This window comes from Phyllostomus discolor, chromosome 7 (assembly GCF_004126475.2).
Source record: "Phyllostomus discolor isolate MPI-MPIP mPhyDis1 chromosome 7, mPhyDis1.pri.v3, whole genome shotgun sequence".
Lineage (NCBI taxonomy): Eukaryota > Metazoa > Chordata > Mammalia > Chiroptera > Phyllostomidae > Phyllostomus > Phyllostomus discolor.
Genome location: NC_040909.2, coordinates 7,019,191 through 7,042,872, shown reverse-complemented (window position 1 = coordinate 7,042,872; position 23,682 = coordinate 7,019,191). Strand labels below are relative to the sequence as shown.

At 59.6% G+C, this 23,682-nt stretch overlaps 1 protein-coding gene across 2 annotated transcripts in view; it reads left to right on the top strand.

Moving 5' to 3' along the window:
• Positions 1-23,682, top strand: part of LIMD1 (LIM domains containing 1) — a 58,932-nt gene that overhangs the window by 23,429 nt on the left and 11,821 nt on the right. For both annotated transcript variants that reach the window (XM_036030433.1, XM_028518416.2), the window contains one exon: positions 8,667-8,768. In XM_036030433.1, coding sequence (XP_035886326.1) covers positions 8,667-8,768 — 102 coding nt within the window. The remainder of the gene's footprint in view (positions 1-8,666; positions 8,769-23,682) is intronic.

Below are 23,682 nucleotides of genomic sequence, written 5' to 3'. Positions count from 1 at the left end.
CCCCCCTCCATGGTTCGCTGCAGGGGGCAGAGCTAAAGATGCTGCTCCTCCTTGCCCAGTGAAGGGGGGCACAGCTTCAGGTCGGCCCGCCGAGAGAGGAGCAGTCCAGGACAGGCCCGTGGGAGACAGGGGTGCAGGGCTCACCCACTGCCTACCTGTTGGAGCCTTTCTGTTTCCGTCCTTGTCACAGCAGCAGAAGACACTGACTTGGTCATCATCCAGGTGGCCGTCCCGCAGGGCGGCGGTGCGTCCAGTTGACCAGGGGTAGGGGGGGGCTCCAGGGTTCTCCTCGATCTCCACAATCAGGAACCCCGCTGCTGCTACCCCTCCCACCAGGGCTGCTCACGTCCTGGGGTGCCGCTCCCCTTTGCGGGGGGCGGGGGGGGCGCCACAGTTTGGCTCAGGTGCACAGAAGATAATTTAACACCCACTGGGGATGACTGTTGTCTTTCCCACGGAATGCTGCCTGGGCCTGGCCCCCGGGGGGTGGAGGGGGGGGAGGGAGTCTGCATTCGATCAGTTCCGCTGTGTCACCGGCTCTCAGATAATCTTCCTGGAACTGAGGTCGGGGACCCAGCCGTTCCTGGAGGCCGAGTGGTCTCTCTCTGTCCCACCCAAATCGTGAAGCGGTCCTGACCCCTTGGCCCGTCAGGGGCAGCGGAGGCCCCACCGATGCTGTTCCTGAGAAGAGCTGTCCCCCTTTGAGCGGCTGCACGACCACCGCTGTGCCGGAGGGAGGCCGGCCAGCCTGGGCTGTGTTTCACCAGTGCCGTTAGCATGGGGCCGGAACAAGGATGCCGGGGGCGGTGACAACAGTGATAATAAAATGTCACCTTCCCCTAGGAGTAAACCTTCCCGTAAAGCTTCCCGGGCACTGGTGCTGAGTTGAAAGCTTGGGGAAGGCCTCTTGTGACGTGACATCACAGTTCAGTCGCTGTGTGAGCGGCACTGGGCATGGGCACCCCGTTTTCCTTCTCCGTCACGGGGAGGTCTGGCTAGGCTCTGACAGCTGCCCCGTCCCCCGGCCCCCAGCCCACCCACTGTCGTCTCCGGGATGAGAGCCAGTCCACCGGGGAGGAGCAAATCCGTGTGGCTGGGGGCCGTATCTTCTGGAGCTTCTGCCCGGGAGCAGCCCCGCAGGGAAGCCCTGCTCCCTCGGACACTCTGCAGCCCCGTAAGCCCTGCCCGCTGCCCGAGCTGCCCAGCCCGGCACCACGCCCCCTCCCCGGTTCAGACAGTCACTTCCCATCCCCTCCTGGGTCCCAGGGTCACCTCCGGGCTTTCTTTGCCTCCAGCCCCTCCTCCCTGCAGCCCAGCTGGCTCCTTGCTGTCACGTGAACTAGTCCGCACTTGTGCACAGGCCCCTGGCCTTCCTGTCTCTGCACTGCCTTCTGGTACCTCCTCCTGAGCCTGGATGACCCCCCCCCACCCAGCTCCAGCTTTCGAGTGCATTCGGTGCTCTTGGCACCTACTGTGTGCACGCACTCTGCTTTCCTTCTGTTTGTTGGTGGGGACCCAGACGTGGTGCCACATCCTGGCCCTCCGAGGGCTCATCCTTCAATAGATGGGGGAGACAGGTAGGACTAGCTCTCCCTTGCAGGAAACCGCCAGCTGCAAAGGAGAGGGGGGCGGGGCTCGGATCGTGCCTGGGGGCCCTTGGCCTCCCGTCGCACAGCTTTTAACCCAGGAAGCTGCCCCCCTCCCTTCCTGTCCTGCCCTGTGGGAATGTCCTGATGTTGAAAAGAATCCCACACGGCCGCTTTGCAAGACAGTCTGGCGGTGTCTTACGAAACTAAACGCAAGCTTACCACGCGATCCAGCGATCCTGCTCCTTGGTATTTATTTACCCAAGTGAACCGCACACCTGCGTCCGCCGGGAAACCTGCCCGGGGGCGTGTGCGGCAGCTGTGGTCACTGCTGCCGCCAGAATCTGGGGGCCCCCGAGAGGCCGTCCTCAGCGGGTGAATGGAGAAGCAAACCGGGCACACCCAGACGAGGCGGCTTCATTCGGTCAAATGGAGATGAGCTGCAAGCCGTGAAAAGACACGGGGAGCCGTGCATGCATGGGACGGACGGAGTGGAGGAAGCCTCAGACACTGCGTGATTGCGACGGCATGACCTTCTGGAAGAGGCAGCGAGCTGTGGAGACGGCGAAAGGACCGGTGGTCGCCGGATGCCAGGGGAGTGGGCGGGGCGTGCAGGGGGAGCACGGAGGATTCTTCGGGCGGGGGGGCATTCTCCGTGTGGCAGGACAGGGGCGGACCCCTGTCCTCATACACGGGTGCAGACCCTCACGCACAGCGCCGAGAGTGGACCCTCGTGTAGGCTGCGGACCCCGGGCGCAGTAACAGGTGTGCCGCCCCGGTGGGGGGGGATGGTGGTCCTGCGGGGGGACAGCGAGTGGGAAACCTCTGTGCCCGCCGCTCAGTTTGCTGTGCACCTGGAACCGCTCTAAAAAGCAAGCTCTGCTTGCAGAAGCGCCAGAGGGGATGCACAAACAAGAACTCAGGCCCCGGGTGTTACCGGTTGTTAGTGATCTTTCAAAACTCACCCAGTTTCCCGGGGTCCCCGGGTAACCCTGGGAGGCAGAGGCCCTGGCACGCACGCACTTTCTGCGGGGGTCCCCCCTGCCCACGACCCCCAGGCCACGTCTCTGATGGGAGGAGGGGGCGTGGCCCCTCACAGCCCACAGCCGAGAGAGGGCTTGGCTGCCACCAGTGAGCTGGTGTTTACGGATTTGTTGGAGCCCCCAAAACATGGGAACGTCCAGCGTTGAGTCCCTCGGGCATTGCCCCCCTTCCTCCCTGCACCCCTCTCATGAACGTGGGGGGGGCGCGGTGCAGAGTCAGCCCGACTTCGGGCCTTCTGCTCACCCTTTGAACCTCAGCTGCTTCATCTTTAAATGAAGATGCTGCCCGTTTTGTAGGGCTGTTGTTAAGTGAAGAAACATATAAATTGTGCAGCCTGGTGCTCGGTACCCAAGACGCTTAGTAATTCCCACGGGGGACAGAGTGACAGGGACTGGATTGACCTCCTGCTGGAAACACCCTGCAGAAGGCAGACAACATACGTGAACCAAGGGTCTCCAAGATACCGGACGTCGGGCAGTGAAGGACGGTGATGTTTGGGAGCCAGGCAGGAAACGAGGCGAGCACTGGGGTTGCCGCAGCCCCCCTGCCTGGGGCGAGGGCCCAGCTCGGCCCACGGGGCGGGGGGTGGGGGGGGAGGCAGAGCCCACAGACCCTTGAGCTGCAGCGCCGCCAGGCATCCGGGGAGACTGCGCAGCGGGAGTTCACAGGACTCCAGCGAAATCTCTGCAAAGCGGGTGTCTGATAAGGGACTTGTATCCCAAATAGATAAGAGATTCTCGTGACTCAGCAGTGAGAAAGGAAGGGGGCAAAGCTTTGTGCAGACACCTCCCCAAAGAAGAGGCGGGATGGCAGATAAGCCCACGGAGTGCTGCTCAGGCCCCTGGCCAGCAGCACGTGCCGGCGGGGACAGGGAGAGACGGAGCCCCGACGAGGTGCCTGTGGGAATGTGTGAGGTGGCCGACCGGCCTGCTCAGCGAACAGTTCAGTTGTTTCGTCTGGAGTTAAACATGTGCCCCCCTGAGGCCTCGCCACTCCGCCCCTCGGCCTTCACCTGGAGGAAAGGAAATGCGTGTCCTTACAAACCCTTGGACACAGCAGCTCTGTTCGAGCAGCCCCCAGCTGGAGACAGCCCAGATGTCCCTCAGCAGGGGGCGGCGAAACCCATTGTGGTCCCGCCCAGCGATGGGATACTCTTCAGCAGCGAAACGGAATGACCGCTGGGTGCATGCGGCAGCAACACAGGAGAATCTCAGAATAATCACGCCGCGTGAAAGCCAACGGGTTAAAAAAAAAAAGAGCGCACACTCTACAGCCCACTGAGGTGACCTCTGGAAAGTGCACGCTGCCCCGTGGGGACAGAAAGCGGAGCCGTGGCTGCCCGGGGAGAGGAGGAGGAAGGAAGGGGGGACCTGGCAAAGGCACGGGCGCAGGTGCCATCTCCGGGGATGAGGACGGTGGGTGTGGCCACTGCCTCACCTGTGGCGACGACACCTGTGCAGAAACGCCAGCTGTTGGTCGTGTTGACCATGTGCAGTTGGTCACGTGTCACATCCACTTCCCCAAAGCGTGGTCTGGAGCACCGGTCAGCGGGCAGGAAGTCCCGCTGCGGCGGCGGAGTGCCCGCTCCTCCTGTCCCCTGTGAGTGCAGTTTCTTCCCTCCCTTCCCCCGGTGTTTGAGCTCCGGCCGTCAGAGTCCCGAGTGAGAACACACCCTCACGTTCCCCCGTTGGGGTTCCTTTAGGGTCCTGCAGCGGCTCGTAGAACTCGGGGTAGAGCTTCCGTCGTCCAGTTGGTTGTGAAGAACGTGATAAAGGAATCAGGCGAACAGCCAGGTACAGAGGTCCACAGGCCGAGTCTGGAAGGGTCCGGACCCTCCCGATGGGTGGGTGTGCCCCCTGCCCTCTCCGGGGGGACGGGGTGAGGCTGCAAGTGCCAAGCTGTGCTTGAGGCTTGGCCTTCCTGGGGGACCAGCCCCCCGTCTGGGAACCCACCCAGAATCGCCTCCTGAGAACAAAAGACACTCCCGTCACCCAGGAAACTGCAGAAGGTTTAGGGACCCTGTGTCAGAACTGGGGTCACAGGCCAACGCATGTGTTTCGTATTGTTTCACGAGCCTGAGCCTCTCCCCAGGCAGCTCAGCAGGGCCCTCGATGAGCTTGGTCAGCCTGGCAGCCTGGCTTCCTGGTTCCCTAGGTGACCGGTTCACGGGGGCAGGGCCAGAGTGCGGTCCCTTTGCTCGCCAGTGTGTGGAGAGAGCCTGGCCTGGCGTGAGCGCGAGAGAAGTGTTTGTGGGGTGAATGCTGCAGCTGCAGCTGCAGCGGCCCGGGCAGACGGGTAGGAGGAACGGGGGTCCACATGGCCTTGTGGTTGAGGTCCTGGTGGGAGGTGGGCCAGGAGACCTGGGGTCTGAATCCCTGAGCAGGGATGTGTAGGGGGTGAGGGAGGAGCCCCCTGTTTTTGGGGGGCCGTATGTGTGGCTGGAGCAGCCACATCTGCCGGCCAGATGGGGAGAAGAGGACCTTGGAGTCGGAGCCCCGGCTCACAGCCCCTCCCCCGATGCTCCCGGCCATGTGACCTTCAGGTGACAGCGCGCTCCCTTCCAGAGCTTGGGTTTCAGAGAGGGGTGCCGGCAGCGGCTCCCTCACTGGACACAGACTCCCAGCCGGGGGCTGGTGGGTGCGTTGCTTCCTAGCCCGTGACATTGACTGGAAGTGACTTTCCTTTTCCTACCAAAGGAAGGACCAGTCTGTTTCCTGCCCACGTGGTAGTTTTCTGTCCACGCACCACAAGCCGCAAGGATGGAATACTTTCCTCTCTACGTGGCTTCTTACGGGCCCTTCCTGGCTCTGGCCGATGGCCCTTCCTTGCTTTGTGTCCGTGCGAGGCGGCCACACGCTGGGGGAGGATGTCAGCCGTGTGAGGAAGGTCCGGCCGGCCGCCCGAGGGGGAGAGAGAGAGTGGGGGGGGGGAGGGGCAGGTGGAAGTCGGCAGGTCCCAGCCCCCAGATGCAGAGGAAGCCAGAAGACGGTGTCCCCCGCCGGCCACATGCAGGGGCGGAAGGCCTGACGTCAGGAGATGAAGCTGCAGGAAGCCCGGGGGGCCCGGCGGTCATCCGCGTCCACTCGAAGGCGCTGTCCGTCCTGGACTTCGCTTTACGGGCGGGGGCGGGTCAGCTGCCCCGACCTTGGCCCCCAAACCCCAACAGGGCGAGTTCGTGTCCCCACTGCTCTCGCCGATGCAGGCCTTCTCCTTCAGCTTCCCTCCTCCTTGGCGAGCTGTCTTGGAGGCCGGTCCTCCCGCCGTGCTCGCCAGTGCACAGCAGCCGGGCTGACCATGCCGCCCTCGGCTCACCCGGCTCCTCGGCCCTTCGAGGTCACACTTCTGGCGGCTGGTTTGGCAAAGAGGCCGTGGCGCTCAGCGGGGAAGACCTGGGGCTGCCCTCGGGGGCGGCCTCGCACGTGTGGGTGAGCAGAGTTCCGCCCGAGCTGCTCCGAGCGCCCTTCGGCTGCCGTGGGCCGAGCCAGCCTCCATCCCAGCCTCCGTCGCCTGGGGTCAAGGTTTAGGGTCAGGCCAGCGGGGGACTGGGGACAGGGCGAGCGGGAACTGGACTCGGGCTGCCCCGATGGGGTCGTCCACGCCGCGCAATGACTTGACATCTGACGTTTTTCGGGGACACCCCCCCCATCGCCGCGTCTGAGTCAGGCCACAGCCAGCGCCCGGAGGTGTCCGTGTGACCCGTTTCTGGTTTCACGTGTTTGCTGAAGGCCTACTAAGCGCGCCCTGTCAGTGCCTGTGGGTGTTCGGAGATGAGTAAGACCTGAGTCTCTTTAATAGACTCTTACCGGGGGGACGGACGTGTGCGCCCCGGATACGAGGGGACGAGCCGGGAAGGGGATGGGGTGGCATGTGGAGCTACGTGGGGAGGGCTTCACCCCCGGGGGTGCCTGGCTGGGCCTTCGTGGAAGCCACGGTCAGGGTATGGCCCCGCCCTGAAGCTCGTGTGGCTCACCAGCAGGGGCGGGCAGACGCCCGGGCATCGCGCACAGTAGGCTCTTAGTCCACTGGCAGACGTGCCAGTGCCCTGGCCTTCACGTCCCCACGCTCCCACACAGGGACGCCCCAGAGGCCACCCGGCCTGGCCTGCTCCGGTGACCAGTGCTCCGGGTCCCAGCAGCCGCCGCCCCTCCCCCGTCCCTGGGGTGAGGAGCCCGCTGAGATGAGCCTCACGGAGGAGGGGTCGCGGCAGGACCCTGCTGCCTTCACTCCGTGTCCCTGCCGACTGTCGCAGCTCCGAGCGTGTCCAGAACCGATGTATGTCTGGGCGTCGGAGCAGCCTACGTCGTCCATGAAATTCTCAGACAAGAGGAGATTCGGATGTCTCTGAGGTCCTTGAGGTTTTCCACTTTGTAGCCGCGGGGGCACGCTGCTAACTCTCTGGCCTGCTGAGTGCGGAACACCAGCTGCCCTGCGGCCTCGTCCTGCACGCATGCACACGTGTGCACATGCCTGCACACCCAGGCGATTTCACAGCAAGTAAAGAAAGAGAAGGTGGGAGGTTGGATTGATTGGTGTTAACAGTGATGGAATTGGGGTGGTGGGTGTACTGGGGACCCCTGTATGATTCTTTCAGCTTTTCTGCAACGCTTGAAAATTTTTCGTCATGTCAAAACCGAAGAACCACAGATTGTGTTCTCTGGAGTTTCCATGAACACAGTCCCCCAAGAACAAGTTCCTGGGGAGGCACCGTCCTGTCCCTGCAGGCGGCCTCACCCGCTTCCCTCGGGGAGTTCCGAGGAGCGGCCCAAGGACCCCGGGCGTGGTGTGTTCTGGGTGTACATGCTGCTGGCTGGCGTGAGTGCGTCCCGTGAGGGGTGTCGACCGGGACTCCCCCTGATGGTGGCGTGTCTGTTGGTCAGCGTGGGGTGATCGGCACTCAGAAAAACACAGGGTTGGGGAGTTCCAGCCCGACAGATCGGAACCAGAGCTGGAAGGGGCTGCACCCCTGCTACCCGAGTTCAAGAGCCGGTACCTGGAGAGCCTTCAAGAGCTCACCTCGTGCACAGGCACCTTCTTGCTGAGCGTGCACAGTAGCGTGTTTATCATCATTTCTGTTTACACGCCTGTTTCTTGAGCTTCCACCAAAGGAGGGGCCCTGTGCTCAGCTCTGCTCACGTGTCTCTCGGCAGCCCTGAGAAGGGCTCCCGCGCCCCGGTGCATGGGGGGCCCCAGACGGTGGTGTTACCCTTCAAGCCCGGGTCTGTCGGAGACCGAGTCGTGGCCGAGGTAGATGAACTCTCCGGAGCTCTTGGTTTGCAAAGCAGCCTTTCCTGCTGCTCCTGCAGACGTGCAGGGCGGGTGGGACACCCCTCCCTTTCCGGATGCGGACGCTGCTCAGAGAGCTTCCCAGGTGCACTCCCGCCAGGTGGGAGGCAGCCTGGCTCTTGGACTTCTGGTTGGCTGCATTGCCTCAGACTTGGAGAGCCGCAGGGGTGGGGGGAGACCTGGAGGACATGGGGGCAGGGTGCCAGGCAGGGGGGCCCATGAGCAAGGAGGCTAAGAGCTGAGATCCGGAATGGGGGGTATGTTCGGAGGTGAGACACCAGGGGAGAGCACCTACTTCGCAGGCCCGCTGGACCTGGGCTGGGGGCCTGGTACTTCTGTAAAAAGTGAGGATGGCAAATCCTCGTTGGTGGTTCCCACCGAGAATGAAAGGAAATTGTTTACGTGAAATCTTGCGATCTGTGTGCTTGGCGTGGCGTGGTGTTTGGATGTTGTGTTAAAGATGGCAGGAGACTTCGTGAGCTGTGGGCAAGGGGGCAGGTGGGCAAGGTGGAGGCGTGCAGAGCGGAGGACGGCGGGCGGGGAGCTGGTGGCCGTCCCCTGCCGTTGGAAGCCTTGACCCTTGACCAGCTGGGCGAGGGGGAGAGTGCGAGACAAAAAGACATTTCAAAGGAGTAGCCCGTGGGGTTTGGCGAGGAGCTGCTTGTGGAGAGGATTATCTGGCTTTGTCGTGGGCTTGGATGACGCGGTTCACCCCGCCCCTCCCGACTCACTGGTGCTCTCTCGCCCCCGCAGGTACCTGCGTGAAATGCAGCAAAGGGGTGTTTGGGGCCGGCCAGGCCTGCCAGGCCATGGGGAGCCTCTACCACGACGCCTGCTTCACCTGCGCGGCCTGCAGTAAGTGTGTGTGGGGGGAGGGGGTGGGCTGTGGGGGCGGGGAATGGGGGGAGAGGGAGGAGCATCCACCGTGGAGACACGGGTCCCGGCCCTTTGCGGCCCCACTGAGGGGACAGTGCCTTCCAGAGCGGGGCTCCGTGCTCCCAGCCCGGGGCCCGTCCCTGGTGGCTGGTCACGGAGCCCCAGGGGGTGCCCTGGGTGGACTCTGGGGGTAAGTTGAGTGGCTTCTGAGGGATCCCCAATGACGTCGGGTTTGTGATGACTGTCGGGGGTCTCCGAAGAGGGCGAGGGGGGAGCACAGGGCGTTCCCATTGTCCGCCCATCATGGCCGGTTCTCTCCCCACAGTGGGGGCTGCTTGGAGACCCCAGTGGGATGCGGCCCCCTGAACATGCTGCCTCCATCCAGGCTTTGCTTTGAAGGCTGCCGTGTGAGTGTGAGTTGTGGGTGTGTGCGCACCCCTCACGAGTGGCGGTGCCCAGCAGCACACCCGTGGGCACCTCTGTCCTCCTCTGGTACGTGTGTTGTGACAGAGGCAGCCGCCCGGGGGGCCGGGCCTGGGCCCAGCTCCGCAGACTCCCCACCCCCCAGCCTGGCGGCGACCACAGTGGACAGGCGCTAACACGCTGGCCGAGTCTGACCGAGTCAGGAGCTGTGCTCGTTGCACCGTCTCTACCGGCAGAGATCAGGTGCGAGGAGCGACTGTGGTTGGAAAAGGTCCCTGTGGTGTCCTCCAGCTCTGCACCGGGGCCGGCAGCTGTCAGATGAAGGAGACACGACCGCCGGGCCGGAGTGTCAGGGACAAAGGGGCCGAAGCGTCTGGCTGGCGGCTCTCCGTCCCGGCTGCTCCTGAGACTCACCGGGGCGACGAGAACCAGCCGTGCCCCCACCCGCCGCCACCAGCAGAACCTCCGGGAGCCCGTGGGTGGGATTTCTAGAGCGGGGGCGAGTGTGCAGCTCAGAACTCCTCAGGCGCCTCCAGGGTGGCCAGGGCTGAGCACCCCGGGGCGGGGTGGGGGTGCCAGGCCGCTCCTTTTAGGGGTCGGGAGGAGGGCGGGGAGGGACTTGCCCGGAGCTGGCGCGTGGCACAGCCCTGGCAGCCGACCCCCCCCCCCCCCGGCTCCCGGTCTGCAGGGAACCAGGTGGGCACAGACCTGCCTCCTCACCTGCCAGGCCTCAGTGGCCCAGCTCGGGGTCGCCTGCGTGAGTCCTCACTGCGGCTCCCCATGGAGCGCGTGCCTGGGAGTGCGCGGTTGCTCGGGGACCAGCATTGACTGACCTTCACAGGGAGCACCTGTGGGGACTTCGACCCGGACCCAGAGTCCCCCGGGCATCCTCGGCGGGAGTGCTCTGCCCCATTACCAGGCTCCCCGGTCCCCGGGCCTGGCCGTGACTTTGAGCCGCGTCGCACTCTGCCAGACGGCGGCTCACGTGTTTCCTGCCCGTGACAACGGGGGCCGCCTGGTGCAGGGGCGGCGGACTCTCACCCTGTGGGGGTCGCCACCCTTGGTCTCACGTCCGTTCAGCACGCCCATCCCGGCAGTCCCGGCGGCCACCCTGCGTGGCTCCCTGCGGACGCCCGGCCCCTGCATCTCTCTGGCTCCCTCACGAGGTCACGGGTGAAAAGAAATCTTTGACACGTGTTTCTTCTGTAGCTACAAGAGTTACGATCGCCTTCTTTTCACAATTACCTTCGACTTCTGGCTCCTGCCAAAATATGTCTCAATATTGGCTCTGTTTTCCAGGATAAGAAGAAAATACTAAGTAGAAGCCGGTTTTTTTTTTTTTTTTCTCAAGCATTATTTGCACTAAGAAAGGGGTTGGGGAAAAACATTATTAAGAAGTTTGTTGGTTCTGCCTGTGGCTCTGTGACTAGCTCCCGATTTCTTGATGGGTGAGCGTATCTTGCTTCAAACTATGCCCAGCACGAAGGCTTAAGGAGCACAGTGTTTGTTTGGTCCGGCATTCAAGGCCCTTATGGTATGATCCTTGTCGTTGCTTCCCACTAACTTATCAAGTCAAACGGAATTTCTCTCCCCACACCCACGTCTCTGAACACACAGCACCCTGGAACCTCCTCTCCCTACTCTGCATGTTTACATTCTGACCGGGCTCTAGGACCCAGCTTGAGGGCTGCCTCCTCCAGAAAGCCTTCCCTGTTCCCCCAGCAGGAGGGAACCACTCTCCTGGGCCCGTCCTGCCCTGCTGGCTGGTGGGTGCCCTCATACCGACTGTGAACCACACTCTGTCACTCCGCCCCCGCCCCCCAGGCCCGAGAGCGGAGCTGCTGAAGGCCTGGGGACCGGGACTCCCTCTGGAAGTGTGTGCCACGCATTCCTGGGTGCCCAGGCGCCCGCGTACACGCCTGTCCTGTGCAGACACGGCTCCCTCTGCGTGAGGACGGAGCAGTCGGAGACCAGGCATGTGTCTGAGCAGCTTCGCTACTAGAGGTCATTTGCCTTTGCTCAGGTGACTTCTTGCTGCCCTGGACCGGCTTGCAGCAGGAGCGGGGCGCAGGGTGCCCCGAGGCCTGGCTGTGCAGGTCCTCAACTCTGCGTATGACGCTCAGGGCAGAGGGGACGGCACAGCTGGGGCCAGGTTCCTCCGTGCTTCCCCTCCTCACTGGTGGAGCTGGAAACAGGGGCCCCGAGAGGGGAAGGGAGTTTCTCAAGTTTGAAAACCTAGCACGGAGCTGGCACGAGAACCCAGGCCCCCCGCCCAGTCTAGACGAGGCTTGCACGCCCCTTTTTCCTGGCTGGCCAGTGTGTGTGTGTGTGTGTGTGTGTTCCTGTTTCCCCCATTTCATTTACAACGGCCGTGGAGATACATTCCCATTGGCACGCGCGCACACACACACACACTCACTCACTTCTTGGATTGCACTGATGATGCATGAAAACAACATGCTGGGACCTTGTCAGTTCACACCTGCTCCGAGGCAAGGCCAAGGCCAAGGCCTGACGGGTCTGCCTGGTCGAGACGCTCTGAGCCTCCTGTGGGTGCAGACAGTTTATGACTCGCACAGACGAGGGAACGAAGGACATGCCAGCGTCCCGGGTCCTTGTCCCACACACCTGTATGGAGGACACAGGAGGGGCCCCGAGGACGGTTGTGGGGCACGGAGCGGCCAGTCCCGGATGCAGCCCCTCATCGCATCAGAGAGGGGACACCGTCTCGTTTCAGTGACTGACAGGCACCCGGGGAGCGAGGGAGCTGCTCTCACCGCCTCCGGGCCTCTTGGGTCCTGGGAGGGCCCCAGGCGTCCCCCCTCAGGCCTTCTCCTCCGTGGGGGGGGGGTGTGCAGGGTCTCCGGGGCCCCACCCTAGTTCCCCGCCACCCACAAGAAGCACCAGCATTCACTTCAGTCGTTTTTCGCTGTGAGACCAGCTTGGCAGCCACAGAGAAAGGCCGAGAGGCAGAAACCTGCCCTGTTCCTGGAACACGGTTGTCTCACTTGTATCTTCCCTTCCAGGCTTTGCCCAAGTGTATACAGATTGGTACACGGTTTCTCCCGAGTTCCAGTAATTGTAATCACAGCGCATAAAGTGTGTCCTCTTTGATTGACTCTTTTGTCATAAACTCTGCCGTCTTCATAGTAATCACTGGGGCCGTCTGTTCCCTAGTAACCGAGGGGGTCCCGTGGTTTTACTGCCCTGAGCTCACTGGATTCCAGTCTGCTGGTTAGCGCCCACGGGCGCGAATGTCTTTGTGCACGCATCTTTTTTCCCTCTGCTAAATTGTTTCCTTGGTGCTCGCTCCCAGGAGTGGCTTCCGGGTGCCGTGTGTGGGCGTTTCTGTGGCTTGTGAAAGTGCCCTTCTTTCTCACAGCGGGTGTGTCTGGTTGCCGTGGAGATGGGCGCCGTGGCTCTCCCTGCCTCCCCCGCAGGCCCTGCCCACCCACGGCGCTGGCTGTGCCCGTGCTGGGCTCTCGCAGGAAGCCTCCGGGTGCGCCGTGGGGCGGGAGGGAGGGTCGTGGGGAGTGCGGACACGGCCTGGCCGGCGGCCACAAGCACTGTGTCTGGACACTTAGTGTCGAGTGGCCCGTCTGAGGGGACGCTGGCGTCTGCCTGCGGCTTCAGGGAGGTGGAGGGGGAGAGAGTGTGCTGGCCTTGCGGGGTCAAGTGGCGTCCTGAGGGCACTTTCCAAGGCGGGCGCTGAGGGACAAGAGGCAGGGCCGTGTGCCCACATGCCAGGATGGTGTCAGGTCCAGAGCTCGCGCCTCCGTGCCCTTTGTGAGGACGGGCAGACATCCGTCCTGGGGTCCCGGGGAGACCGGTTTGCTGCGGGGGGGCCCGTCTGTAGGCACTGGCAGGCGACGGCTTAGATGAGACCTCCCACGTGCTCTCCTGCCCCTGGGCTCATGGAACATGGGGTGCCCAGGTCCTGGGGGTAGGGGACTGGGGTGCAGGCGGTCCATGCTGATGGGATGTGTGCCCGGCGCCAGTCTGCGCTCAGAGGAAGGCCGCCGAGGGCCAGCCAGGGCCCTTCCAGGGGACGGTGCTGGGGTGTGCAAGTCCAGGCCAGAGCTGGTGGTGACCGTCAGCGCTGTGACCCAGTGTTGGCATTCCCAGGTGGGGTGCACTGTGACCCGCCGGCCATACCTTCAGGGGGAAAAAACCCAACCCAGTTAACAAGCTGTGCCATTGCCCATCCTGCTTTCCACACGCCAAACGTGCGTGCCTGTTAAGGTCCGAGCGTGGGCTTTGTAGCGAAGTCTCCCATTTAGACCCAGTCGGGGGCAGCTCTGAGTCAGGGGCCGCCAGTGCCCGGAGCGCCAAGAAGGTGCCCTTTGTTCTTGCAGGTGAATAAAACAACGAGGAGTGGGCCCAGCGGTGGGAGGGGGGCTCTGAGGAGACCCGCCCGTGGTTGGCGGCCCCTCCCGCGGTGGGTTCCGAAGCGCAGGAGGGCTCTGGGCAGCTCCTTGGTTTTTCCTGCCAAGTCTGAATACTGGCCCTGAGGTCCCGTTCGAGGTTGTCGCTGGCTTTGACAACGCGAGGAGTCTCGATGCTGGAGCCCGATGCGGGAGGGCCTCCGCCATTCCCAGCAGGCCTGCGTGCTTCAGACGGCTGTCACAGCGTCCCCGGGTACGGCCGGGCCTCCCTCGGCGCCTCATCGTCAGGCCAAATGGGGCAACACTGAAGCGGTTTCACTGTGGGCAAACAATGTTGCCCTGGGACCTGCTGCCGTTTGCAGGAGAGCCTTCCAGCTCGCTGTCAGCTGGGCCCCACATGGAGCCCTCCACCCACCGCCACCCACTCCGTCCCGGCAGAGTCCGGTGAGCTCCGTGTCCTCATCGCCTTCTCTTTGCAGATGGGCAGACGGCGGCTCAGCAAGTTGAGTTTGCTGGTGGTTGGCTCCGTGGCAGTTAGGTACGGCAGTTGGCACTGGAGCCCAGGACCGTGCGGTCCCACGGCCCTTGCTGTCCACCACTATATCGTCACCTTTGCGTAGACAGAGCATGTGCTGAAGCAAGGGGCTGGCTCTGGGCGTGCGGTCCGCCCTGACTTCTCAGGTCCAGCTGCCGCCTGGGGGCTGTGTGGCGGCGACCGGACTGGGTGCCCGGATGCCCTGGGGCTGTGATGCAGGAGAGCCAGCCGCCTGGGACCTGGGAGCGGGGAGACGGGACTGCAGGCTGCACCCAGAGCAGAGACGTGGATCCAGGGCTTTGATGGGAGCTCTCGTCCTCCTTGAGGCCTTTGACCCCTGAATGTCTGAGCCTCGGAGCCGTCCCAGGGTTCCTCATCGGATGCGGTGTTCACGCGGGAGCCTAGTGAGTCAGCGGGACCCCGGGAGAGGCTGCAGACCAGGAGTGTGGGAAAGGAAGAGTGGGCAGGTCCTGGAGGAAGTCGGTGGGCGAGGGAAAGATCCAGAGACGACCAGATCAGACCGCGGGGCCGAGGGCTGTGCGGGCCGCTCACCCAGCGGGGCAGAGGCTCTCAGTGTCCTCCTCCAGCAAGGCCCGTTCCGCGGGGCGCCCTGCCGCTGACACCGGCTTGGTGTCCTCGGTCAGACTCTGCTGATGCATCCAGAGGCCACCGAGTCCCTGGCGCAGAAGAACATCAGGTCTTCGTGGTGGTGACACGTGGATCGAGTTGGGGTTTTATAGTACAGGTAGCTTCAGTGGGGCATACGTCCTGAGTGGCCATGCCTGCAGTCCACGCACACGCGTGGGTTGGGGTGGGAATCGGCTCTCCTCTCTCCTTCAGTCGGCCCGGACCGCGGCAGAAACCCGGCTGTGCCCAGCGGGGCGCCTGCCTCCCCAGCTCTCAGAGGGGAGTGGAGAGCTGGCTGCTGGGCCGGGGGACGCCGCACCCGGTTGGGGTGAAGATGTAGCACCGGGTGCCTGTGTCAGAGCTGGAGGCCTGGATTTAGGGAAGGAGGTCTTTCCGCAGGTCTCAGCTTTCCTCCGGCATCATAGACGCTCCCTGAGTCTCCTGGGCGCAATATAGTATAAATAATGTAGGTTATTATACTATAGCTATAAACCTACATTACGTATGTATATAAGCGTGGCTCTTACGACTTGTCCCGTGAGTTGGAGCAGAGCTCAGTGTAGTTTCTCCCCCTCCCAGGGCGGAGTGTCCCTGAGTATTTCACGGAAGAAGACCCCGCGGCCCACACACACCGGCCCAGGCTGGAGCCGCTGGGAGGCGCCCTGTTCCCGGCGCTCGAGGGCGCCAGGGGCTGCTGTGTCGCATCCGTCCTGCCCCGGCCCGGCCGTGCCGGTTCCTCCGCACAGCTCCACGCTCCGCTGAGCAGCCCCCAGGACCTTTCTCCCAGTGCAGGTGCCTTCGCTGATGTGGGGGGGGGGGGGGGTGGTCTGGCCAGAGTGGGGACGGAAAACAGAAAGAACAGCCTCGTGAAACCGAGAGCGCGCCGAGCACGTGGGGCGGTGGGGGGGGTGGGGCGGGGGGAGCGCGGTCCTCCTCCGCGCCGGCGGGAATCCGGAGGCGCAGGAGCGGACGCTGTTGGGAACCTTCCTAACAGTGGGACAGACTTTAACCAGGGCTTGGATTGTGTGTTGCCTTTTCCCACGTTATCGTGAAAGTGAATCCGACAGGTGGGGATTACAAACAAAACCCAGCCCTGGCCCTTGACCGCAGGTGAGCCGGGAGGGGAGGCGGGGCAGCTGGGGGAGCCGGGCAGGCGCGCAGGGAGCCGGTTCTCAGCTCCGGGAGGCTGCCGCCAAGGGGACGCAGGGCCTCGGGCGCCCAGTGCTCCGAGCCAGCCCGCGCTGTGCTGGGCTCCCTGGCCGCGGTGGTCCCCGGTTCTGTCCTCTCCACGGCACCTCCTCCCTAGGACCCCAGGGGGTTAGGGACCGGCCAGCCTGTCATTTCTGGGAACCGGCAGAGCCGAGGACGCTACCCCGAGTGCTTTTCCGCCCCGCCCCCCTTGGCCACCGAGGCCGCCGGAGTCTGTGAAACCCAGGTCAATCTGTTTTCTGAGCCAAACCAGTGTGGTCGGTTGGTCTCTCTCTGCTGCTCTGTTATTGGCCGTGTGTTTTCAGCGCGGCCCTATTTTGGGAGCTGCTGCTGGAAGAAGCGGGTCAGGCAGACCTTGGTGCAGCGGCGCAGATGCTCGAAGCCGCCCCCGTCGGACTGGGTCCAGCGGGTCCTGCGCGTGCTCCTAGTTCAAGCACTCCAGCTGCATCTTTAAAATTAGCTTAGGTTTACATGCAGATAGCCACCCGGTGGCCACTGTGGACCGCACAGGTCGGAATGACTGGTTCAATTAAAACACAGTCAAAAACACCGATTTTCAACCGGTGTGCTGCAAGAAATTTTAAAACATGCAGTACCTGACTATTTTAGTCAGGGGCACTGACCTCTTTTCCCTTCGATTGTAAAAAAAAAAAAAAAAAAAAAAAAAGACAACAGCCCACACAGCAGTAGCTGTGCCGTGTGAATGAATGAAAGGGATACCTATTTTGTCAGGTCAGCACGACGTATGTTTTCTGGTGTGTGCCACAGAGCCTTAGAAATGAGTTTATGCGTGCCATGCAACCCAAAAGGCCGAAAATTGCTGGTCTAAATGGTTGCTGGTTTTTACTTCCTTTTCTCAGGACCTTCTCGTCTCAGTGTCAGGAAAACCTCACATTTTTAACTTTTCAGGGAGCCACTTTGGAAACTGAAATTTGTGGCGAGGTCTTCCCGCCAAGGGCCAATTACTTCTCTGGAATAGAGGCAGCGCTTCTATTTGCAGAGGGGTGGGCCGAGTGGGGCATGTGGCCGTTAGTTTGATTGACAGGCTAGAGGCCAGCTGTCTGTGACCTCTCCCTCTCTCTGACACCTGCACCGCTGTTCCCCGCATCAGCCACACTGGCTCTGCGCCCCGTTTTTCTCTCTTCAACAGAAGGCACCCCGAAGGCAAGTATAAAATATTCATTTATTGCGTCTGTGGGAAGCAGCTTTTACAGGGGATTCCTGATGAGTCTGTACATCCGTTAGTCAATATTTTATAAACTCTCAAAGAGCACCTCTAGCTGGGTGGGTGGGCTGGGATAGAAGTAAAAGACAGAAAATTGTACTGCAACAACAATTAAAATTAAAAAAAAGAGAGAGCATCTCTAGCTACTGCCTTCTAAAGCTCTGGAAAAACCGGTGGATTTCAGGTGTGCGTGTCACTAGTGGCAGATGGTTCTGAAACTAGAATTATAAAGGTGTCACACTGACATGCCTTCCCCCTCTGTGGCTCCCCCCTCGTGTTCGATGCTCATTGTCCGGGGGATGGGCTGGGTCTCAGCCCTCGACCTTGATGAGTCTCATCCAGCGGCAGCGTCGCTGGTAAAGGCCGGTTCTCAGCGCCTGGCAGACCCACTAGGTTAGAGTCTCCGGCCTGGAACCCACGAATCCGTGTTTGGACACACCCGCCAGCTGGTGCTGGGGGCGGTGCGGGGGCTGCGGTTAGGGAGCCGCTGGGTCACAGCTTGGCGCCCACCCCTCCCCCGTTCCGGTCTGTCCTCGGTCTCCATGGGTGCTGGCCGGCACAGCCACAGCCAGCTCCTGGGTGTCACCTCCACCCGCGTGTTGTGTGCTGCCACAGGGAGCAAGGACACCCAGACTTGCTTCCACTCTCCTTGCCCTCGGTTTGATCGGGAAGGCCAAGAAACCCGCCTCCTTCTGCCCGCAAGTTGGCGGAACAAATCCGTAGGCAAGTGGGCCTGGCTGACACAGCCTTCGAAATGCGTGTCCCTTTACTGTGGGATTTATGGAATGACCTCGGCCAGCCTCCTCCACGCCCCAGGCTCTGAGCTCTCCGCCCCTTGTCCTGGTCCAGGCCGTACTTTGGGGCCACCTAGTGGTGGCCGGCTGCTCTGGCGTCTCTGTCAGCGAGGACCGGCCTGGGTTCGGCACCTGAACGGGACTCGCGGGCCCTGACTCCAGGCATTTCCAGGTTAGCTGGTGTCTGTGTCCCAGGCCAGGGCTGGAGTGACGTCTCACCCTCTGCCCTCCTGCTTCTTTCTCCACGTTGCTTGCTGTTTTTGGCCTGACCAAACCTTCTCACGCCTGCGGGAGTCGGTCACCAAGCAGGAGATAACACCACGTGCAAGCGATTTGTACAGAATTGTCGAGATAATCAAGCATGATACAATGTAGGGGAAGTGGCCGGTAAATAGAAAGTGCTTCAAAAATGGGAATTCCCTTCCCCACTCGGGGTGGGAGCAGAGAAACTGGATTCCACGTCCCTAGTGCACCCCACAAAGGGGGGCCTGGGGCACAGGGGGCAAGCATGCACGCGGGACCCACAAACCTGGGCGCCCGTCCTGCCCTCTCACTGCCTGGGCGAGCCTCCCTGAGCCTCAGTGTTGAGCAGATGCAGGCGGTAACGTGTCATGGAGGAGTGCTGTGTTTGTATGAAGAGTCAAGGACACCCGGAGAGTTGGGAGCAATCCTGGGGTGTCGTTTCCAGGGATTCCCCAGAATAATCCGCTCCCGCCCCCTCGTGCTTCTCCATAGTGTTCACGTGGGGTGGGTTTTGTTTCCGCCTTTTTTCTCTGGTGGGCCCTCGCCACTCTCACTGAGACCCAGAGGAGGTGGCTGGCGTGGGGTGACGCAAGGACTTGTCTCTAAGAGGCATGTGGCAGGACAGGGGCAGAAAGGGGCACGGGTGACGCGGTCACGTGGGAGAGTGTTTTTAAACATCTAACAAACTTTCGTAACATAGGAGAGTTCTAAATGCAGTTCCTGAAACATAGAAGCCAACCGGCAGATGGTAGCCTTTTCTCCCACTGACAAAATGCAAACTGAGACATTTGGACGTGGGATTCAGTGTCTAAACTTAGATGCGCTTTTAAGACTGAAGTAAAAACTGGACTTTGAGTTCTCCAGGGAAGGTGAAGGCCCCACTCTCTGAGGTCTGTGGGGGAGTCTTCAATTTGTTATCAATTAATTTTTTTTTTAAGGAGAAGCATGTGCAGCCTCTGAGCCCCTTCCCTGGCCTCCAGGCGTGGGACTTCTCAGTTCTGGGGACCAGCAGCAAGAGGGCTTGTCGAGCCAGCCGGGCACTTTTTAAAATGATGGTCCTGCCCTGGCTGGCGTAGCTCAGTGGATTGAGCTCGGGCTGTGAACCAAAGCATCGCAGGTTCGATTCCCAGTCAGGGCACATGCCTGGGTTGCAGGCCACGGCCCCCAGCAACCGCACACTGATATTTTTCTCTCTCTCTCTCTCTCTCTCTCTCTCACTCCCTTCCCTCTCTAAAAATAAATAAATAAAATCTTTAAAAAAATGATGATCCTTATGAACAGTTAGGAAAGTTTGGGAGAGGGGTATGAGAGCTGAAAGAATCAAACGCAGAGCAAACGCCCAACCCGGGCACGTCCCCCCGTGAGGCAGGCGCCGTGTGTCCAAGGTACTCTCACTCACTCTCAGGCAGAGTTCTCGTCCCGTCTTTTCCTTTTGAATTTCTTCTTTCCGGAGTTGAAATACACAATTTTCAGATTCTTTTTTACTTTTCATGTTATGACATAAGGGATTTCTTTAAAAAACTTTAAAAAGTGCTTTTTTAGATTATAAATACATAATTCTAGAAAAGTTTAATACAGAAATGTAGGAAGCAAAAAGTGAAATTTCTCTCATTATCTACCAATGTACCTAATACTATAAAAAACTTTAAACACTGACATGTACAAAGTGGGAAGTGAAACTTCCCCTTCATGCAACTTACCAGTGATACATAATACTAGGTAAGATTTTAAAATTTTGTAAAGTTGAAAGCAAAATTTCCCTGCAATGCTATCTCCTAGTAACTACTATTAGTTTTAAGTCTTCCCGGGTTTTGTGTGTGTGTGTGTGTGTGTGTGTGTGTTTCAATGGTGTGTGTGTATGTGTGTAAGTTACTGAAATGGAATTATACTATAAATACAGTTGTCCAGCTTTCCTTTTTCACTGACTAATGTGTTTTGATTGTGTTTCTATAATAGAAGCATTTTTCTAGTGTCACTAAAACACTTATTCGAATGGTATTTCAATGGCTACACAATATTTTAACGTTCAGATGTCCTCTGTTTTACGTACTCATTTCTCTGAGGCTGCCAGTGTAGATCTAAGTAAATATTTATTCACATTTCAGATTCCTTCCCTGAGCTAAGTCTCAGAACGTCCCACGGAGTCAGAGAGAAACATTTTCAAGGTTCCTCTCCAAGGAAGAGAGTTTGTGGCTTTACCCTCTCTCAGCCGTTCACAGAGATGTGTGGTGACGGCAGTCACGAGCCACTGTCATCACTTAAAAAAAGTCCTTATCGATACTTGTTGATATCCGAAGCTTAAAAGCTCTTGGTGAACTTGCCTTTCTTAGAACACTGGAGGGTTCAGCGGTCTGGCACGTTTAATGATCTTCCCCGATGATTCTGGAACAGAGCTAATCTGCCCTCTGTTAAAAGAAAACATCCATTCCCAGCTCAGATTCTTTAGAACTTCCGGGACCTATTCTTGGACCCAGAGCTGGGCGTTCTGTCCCAATGGGTCAGAAGCCTCACGCCCCTGCTCACCTCTCTAGGAAGTCCTGTGGGGTTTTTAGGTGGCCTGCTGGCTCCCTCTAGTGGCCTCCCCGGCAGCTGCAGCCTCACCTCCTTTCTTTTCATCTTGGTAGGAAATTATAAGCCCTCATCTTGTTCCCCTAGATTAGCAGAGTTAGGAAATACTTGTGAAGGTTCTGGAACTTTCTAGACGTGTGGATAACTAACTTGGAAGGAAGGACAGGAAAGAAGAGAGGTTTGGAGAGCTCAAGACTCCTGGCCTTCCAGCATGCCCCACTGCCACGGTCACAGTCCTCACTCCGTGACAGTTTGTGTCAGGCTGTGAGTGAGACAATCACTGCAGGAAAAAACAACTAAAGCCCCCATTTCCGTGCTCAGAGGTGGTGACTGGTACCAGCTGGTGTACATCGGGGGGGTGTGAGCGTGCACAGAATTCTGCCGTCATATAGGTGTGTGAATATGTATACCCACACACACACACACACACACACACACTTCTGTACCCCCCTTAAAGTATTTTAAGTACGTCTCTGGGTCATTAAATCTCTTTTGGAAAACCATCTGTTTTATGGCTGTGTAATAGTATGAATACTGTTGTTTATGGTACCAGAGCTAGCCGTGCGGCTGCTGTCATTTTTAGGCGTTTCTGCAACGATGCTGAGATGAAGACTCTTGAAACAACCGGCCTTTGATTATGCCCTTGGATGCATTCCTGCAGCAGAGTTCTTGGGTCAGGGTAACTTGAACTTTCTAAATTCTGTGAACACCTCGCACCAGAGTTTCTCTTGCAACCTTGGCCCAGGTGCTCCTGTCCCTCCCTCCTGCGGGGAATGTCTCTGTCAGCGTCGTTCATCAAGTCTGTGCACTGCTCCTTGTGACCCCTGCCAGCCTGACGCAACATGGAATGTTGTTTTCGTTTGCAAGTTTTTTAAATCACAAACACGTTCAAGATTCTTCAAATAGTTTCTGGCCGTCCATGCTTTCTTTGTCATTTCTCTTTGCCTACTTTTTTAATATTGGACTGTTAATTGGGTTCTTTGCATATTGGTATGAAGTTCCTTTTTGTCACGCTTTCTGTAGTTTGTCATTTGCCTTTTGTTTTATAATTTAAAGAAGTTGTGTGTTTGTGTGTGTGTGTGTGTATGTGTAAGTTAAGAAGCTACAGGAAATAACTTTACCTACCACCCCCAATGCACAAACATTCATAGGCTGTCGTTGGGCTTATTTTTTTTTTATATAAAGGAAGTGGAATGTTGCAGGTAAATTGGAATCACCTGGCTTCCCCGGGGCAGCTGCCGTCGTGGATTGAGCGCCTGGATCCTTCAGTCCCAGTCTTCCTGCTGTCACCTCACCTACAGGCATTACTGAAGGACACACGGATTAGCTTGTGTGCGTGCCTTGACTTACATCTGCAGTATCTGTCCCGTCGGGCGGTGCTCCTTGTCTGCACGTCAGCATGTTTAGAGCAGTGACTGCACAGACCCGGTTCTGGCCTTTCGCCCGCTGGGTGGGATCTCGTCCTGAGACTCCAGCTCCGAGTTCTTGCTTTAAGCATGCGCACTCTTTACGTCCCGGAGAGCCCCAGGACGCTTCTGGTCTCCAGGGTCCCTGTTTCAGCGCCGAGTGAGCGTCTGTCCGTGCGCGGTAGGAGACCTTCTCGAGAGGCAGCCCTAGGCCTGTCGTGTGTCCCGTGGGTTTTCAGGATTATGGGTTCTTGCCAAATTCTTCCCGAAGTGGTCGTGCCAGTGGCCCCCACCCCCACCCCCACTCCCCCGCAGCGGCGTGAAAGGCCCCCTCCTGTCCCGCAGGGTCCCCGAGATGTGGTATGGTCGGGTGGCGTGGTTTTGTCCACCTGGGAATGAGATCGCGTCTCACCGTGTTCTAATTTGCACGTGCTGGCTGCCGGTGGGATTGAACAGCTTTTAAAGCGGTCATTGCCTGGAATGTAACAGGTTTTATCTCCTCTTTGCACCTTCCCTCCCCATCCTTTGCCCGTGTTTTTGGCTTGTGGGCTGTTGGTGTTCTTTGTGTTTTGGGTGCTAGTGCCTTGTTACGTGGGTTGCAGCCACTTTCTGGTCCTTTTACCTCTTCAGCTTGGCATTTATTGCCCTTGGCCAGACCATTGCCAAGCTCTCTTAGCACGTAGCTAAATTGGAATTAGGTTGTATCCTCAAAGGAAGTAGCAAACCCTCGGAGGAGTAGAAGTTCTCCAGGAACCAGTCAGAGTGCTGGGGAGACACGGAGGCCACAGGGGGTCTGGCAGCGACAAGCGCCACACAAAGGAGGGTCTGCCTGCCCAGGCCAGGAGAGGGGGGCCCTTCCTGAGAAGTGGGGTGCAGAGGGGAAAAGTGGAGGGTCAGCCGGAGTCTGCATCCTTCTTTTCCTAACTGCCCTCCGGCCTCCCAGCCTGCAGCCACGCCCACCCGGCCAGGCCCCGCCCCCCACTTCCTCCGGCCCCAGGCTCTCTCCACCTAGCCCGCAGCCACCCCTGGCCCCTGGCCCTCTCCTTCTGCCTCCCCACGGAGGAACGGTTCGGGTTTTCAGGAGCTTTATCCTTTGAATTGTGTTGTTCTGTGGTGAGCAGAAGCTCAGATTTTTGATGTCATACGTAACGGTTTTTTACTTTCCTAAGATGTGCTTTTTACGTCTCACTTAAGAAATCCTTTTCCATGCCCAAGTCAAAGGCAGTTGCCTGTGGTTCCTTAGAACGGCTTTCGTTCTTCACACGGGTCTTCAGCCGTCGTCTGTCCTTGAACCGATCTCCTTCTCTGGGGCTTCTCCTCTGCGCGGGTGCTCTCAGCGTCCTCCTCGAGCTCCAGCAGGTCCCCATCCACAGTCTGTCCTCCGTCGCCTCGTGCTCTGCCTGCCCCGGGGACACCAGTGGGTCTCTCTGTGTCCCCGGCACTGTTCATGTTGGTGGCATCAGTGACTCTGGTTTCCT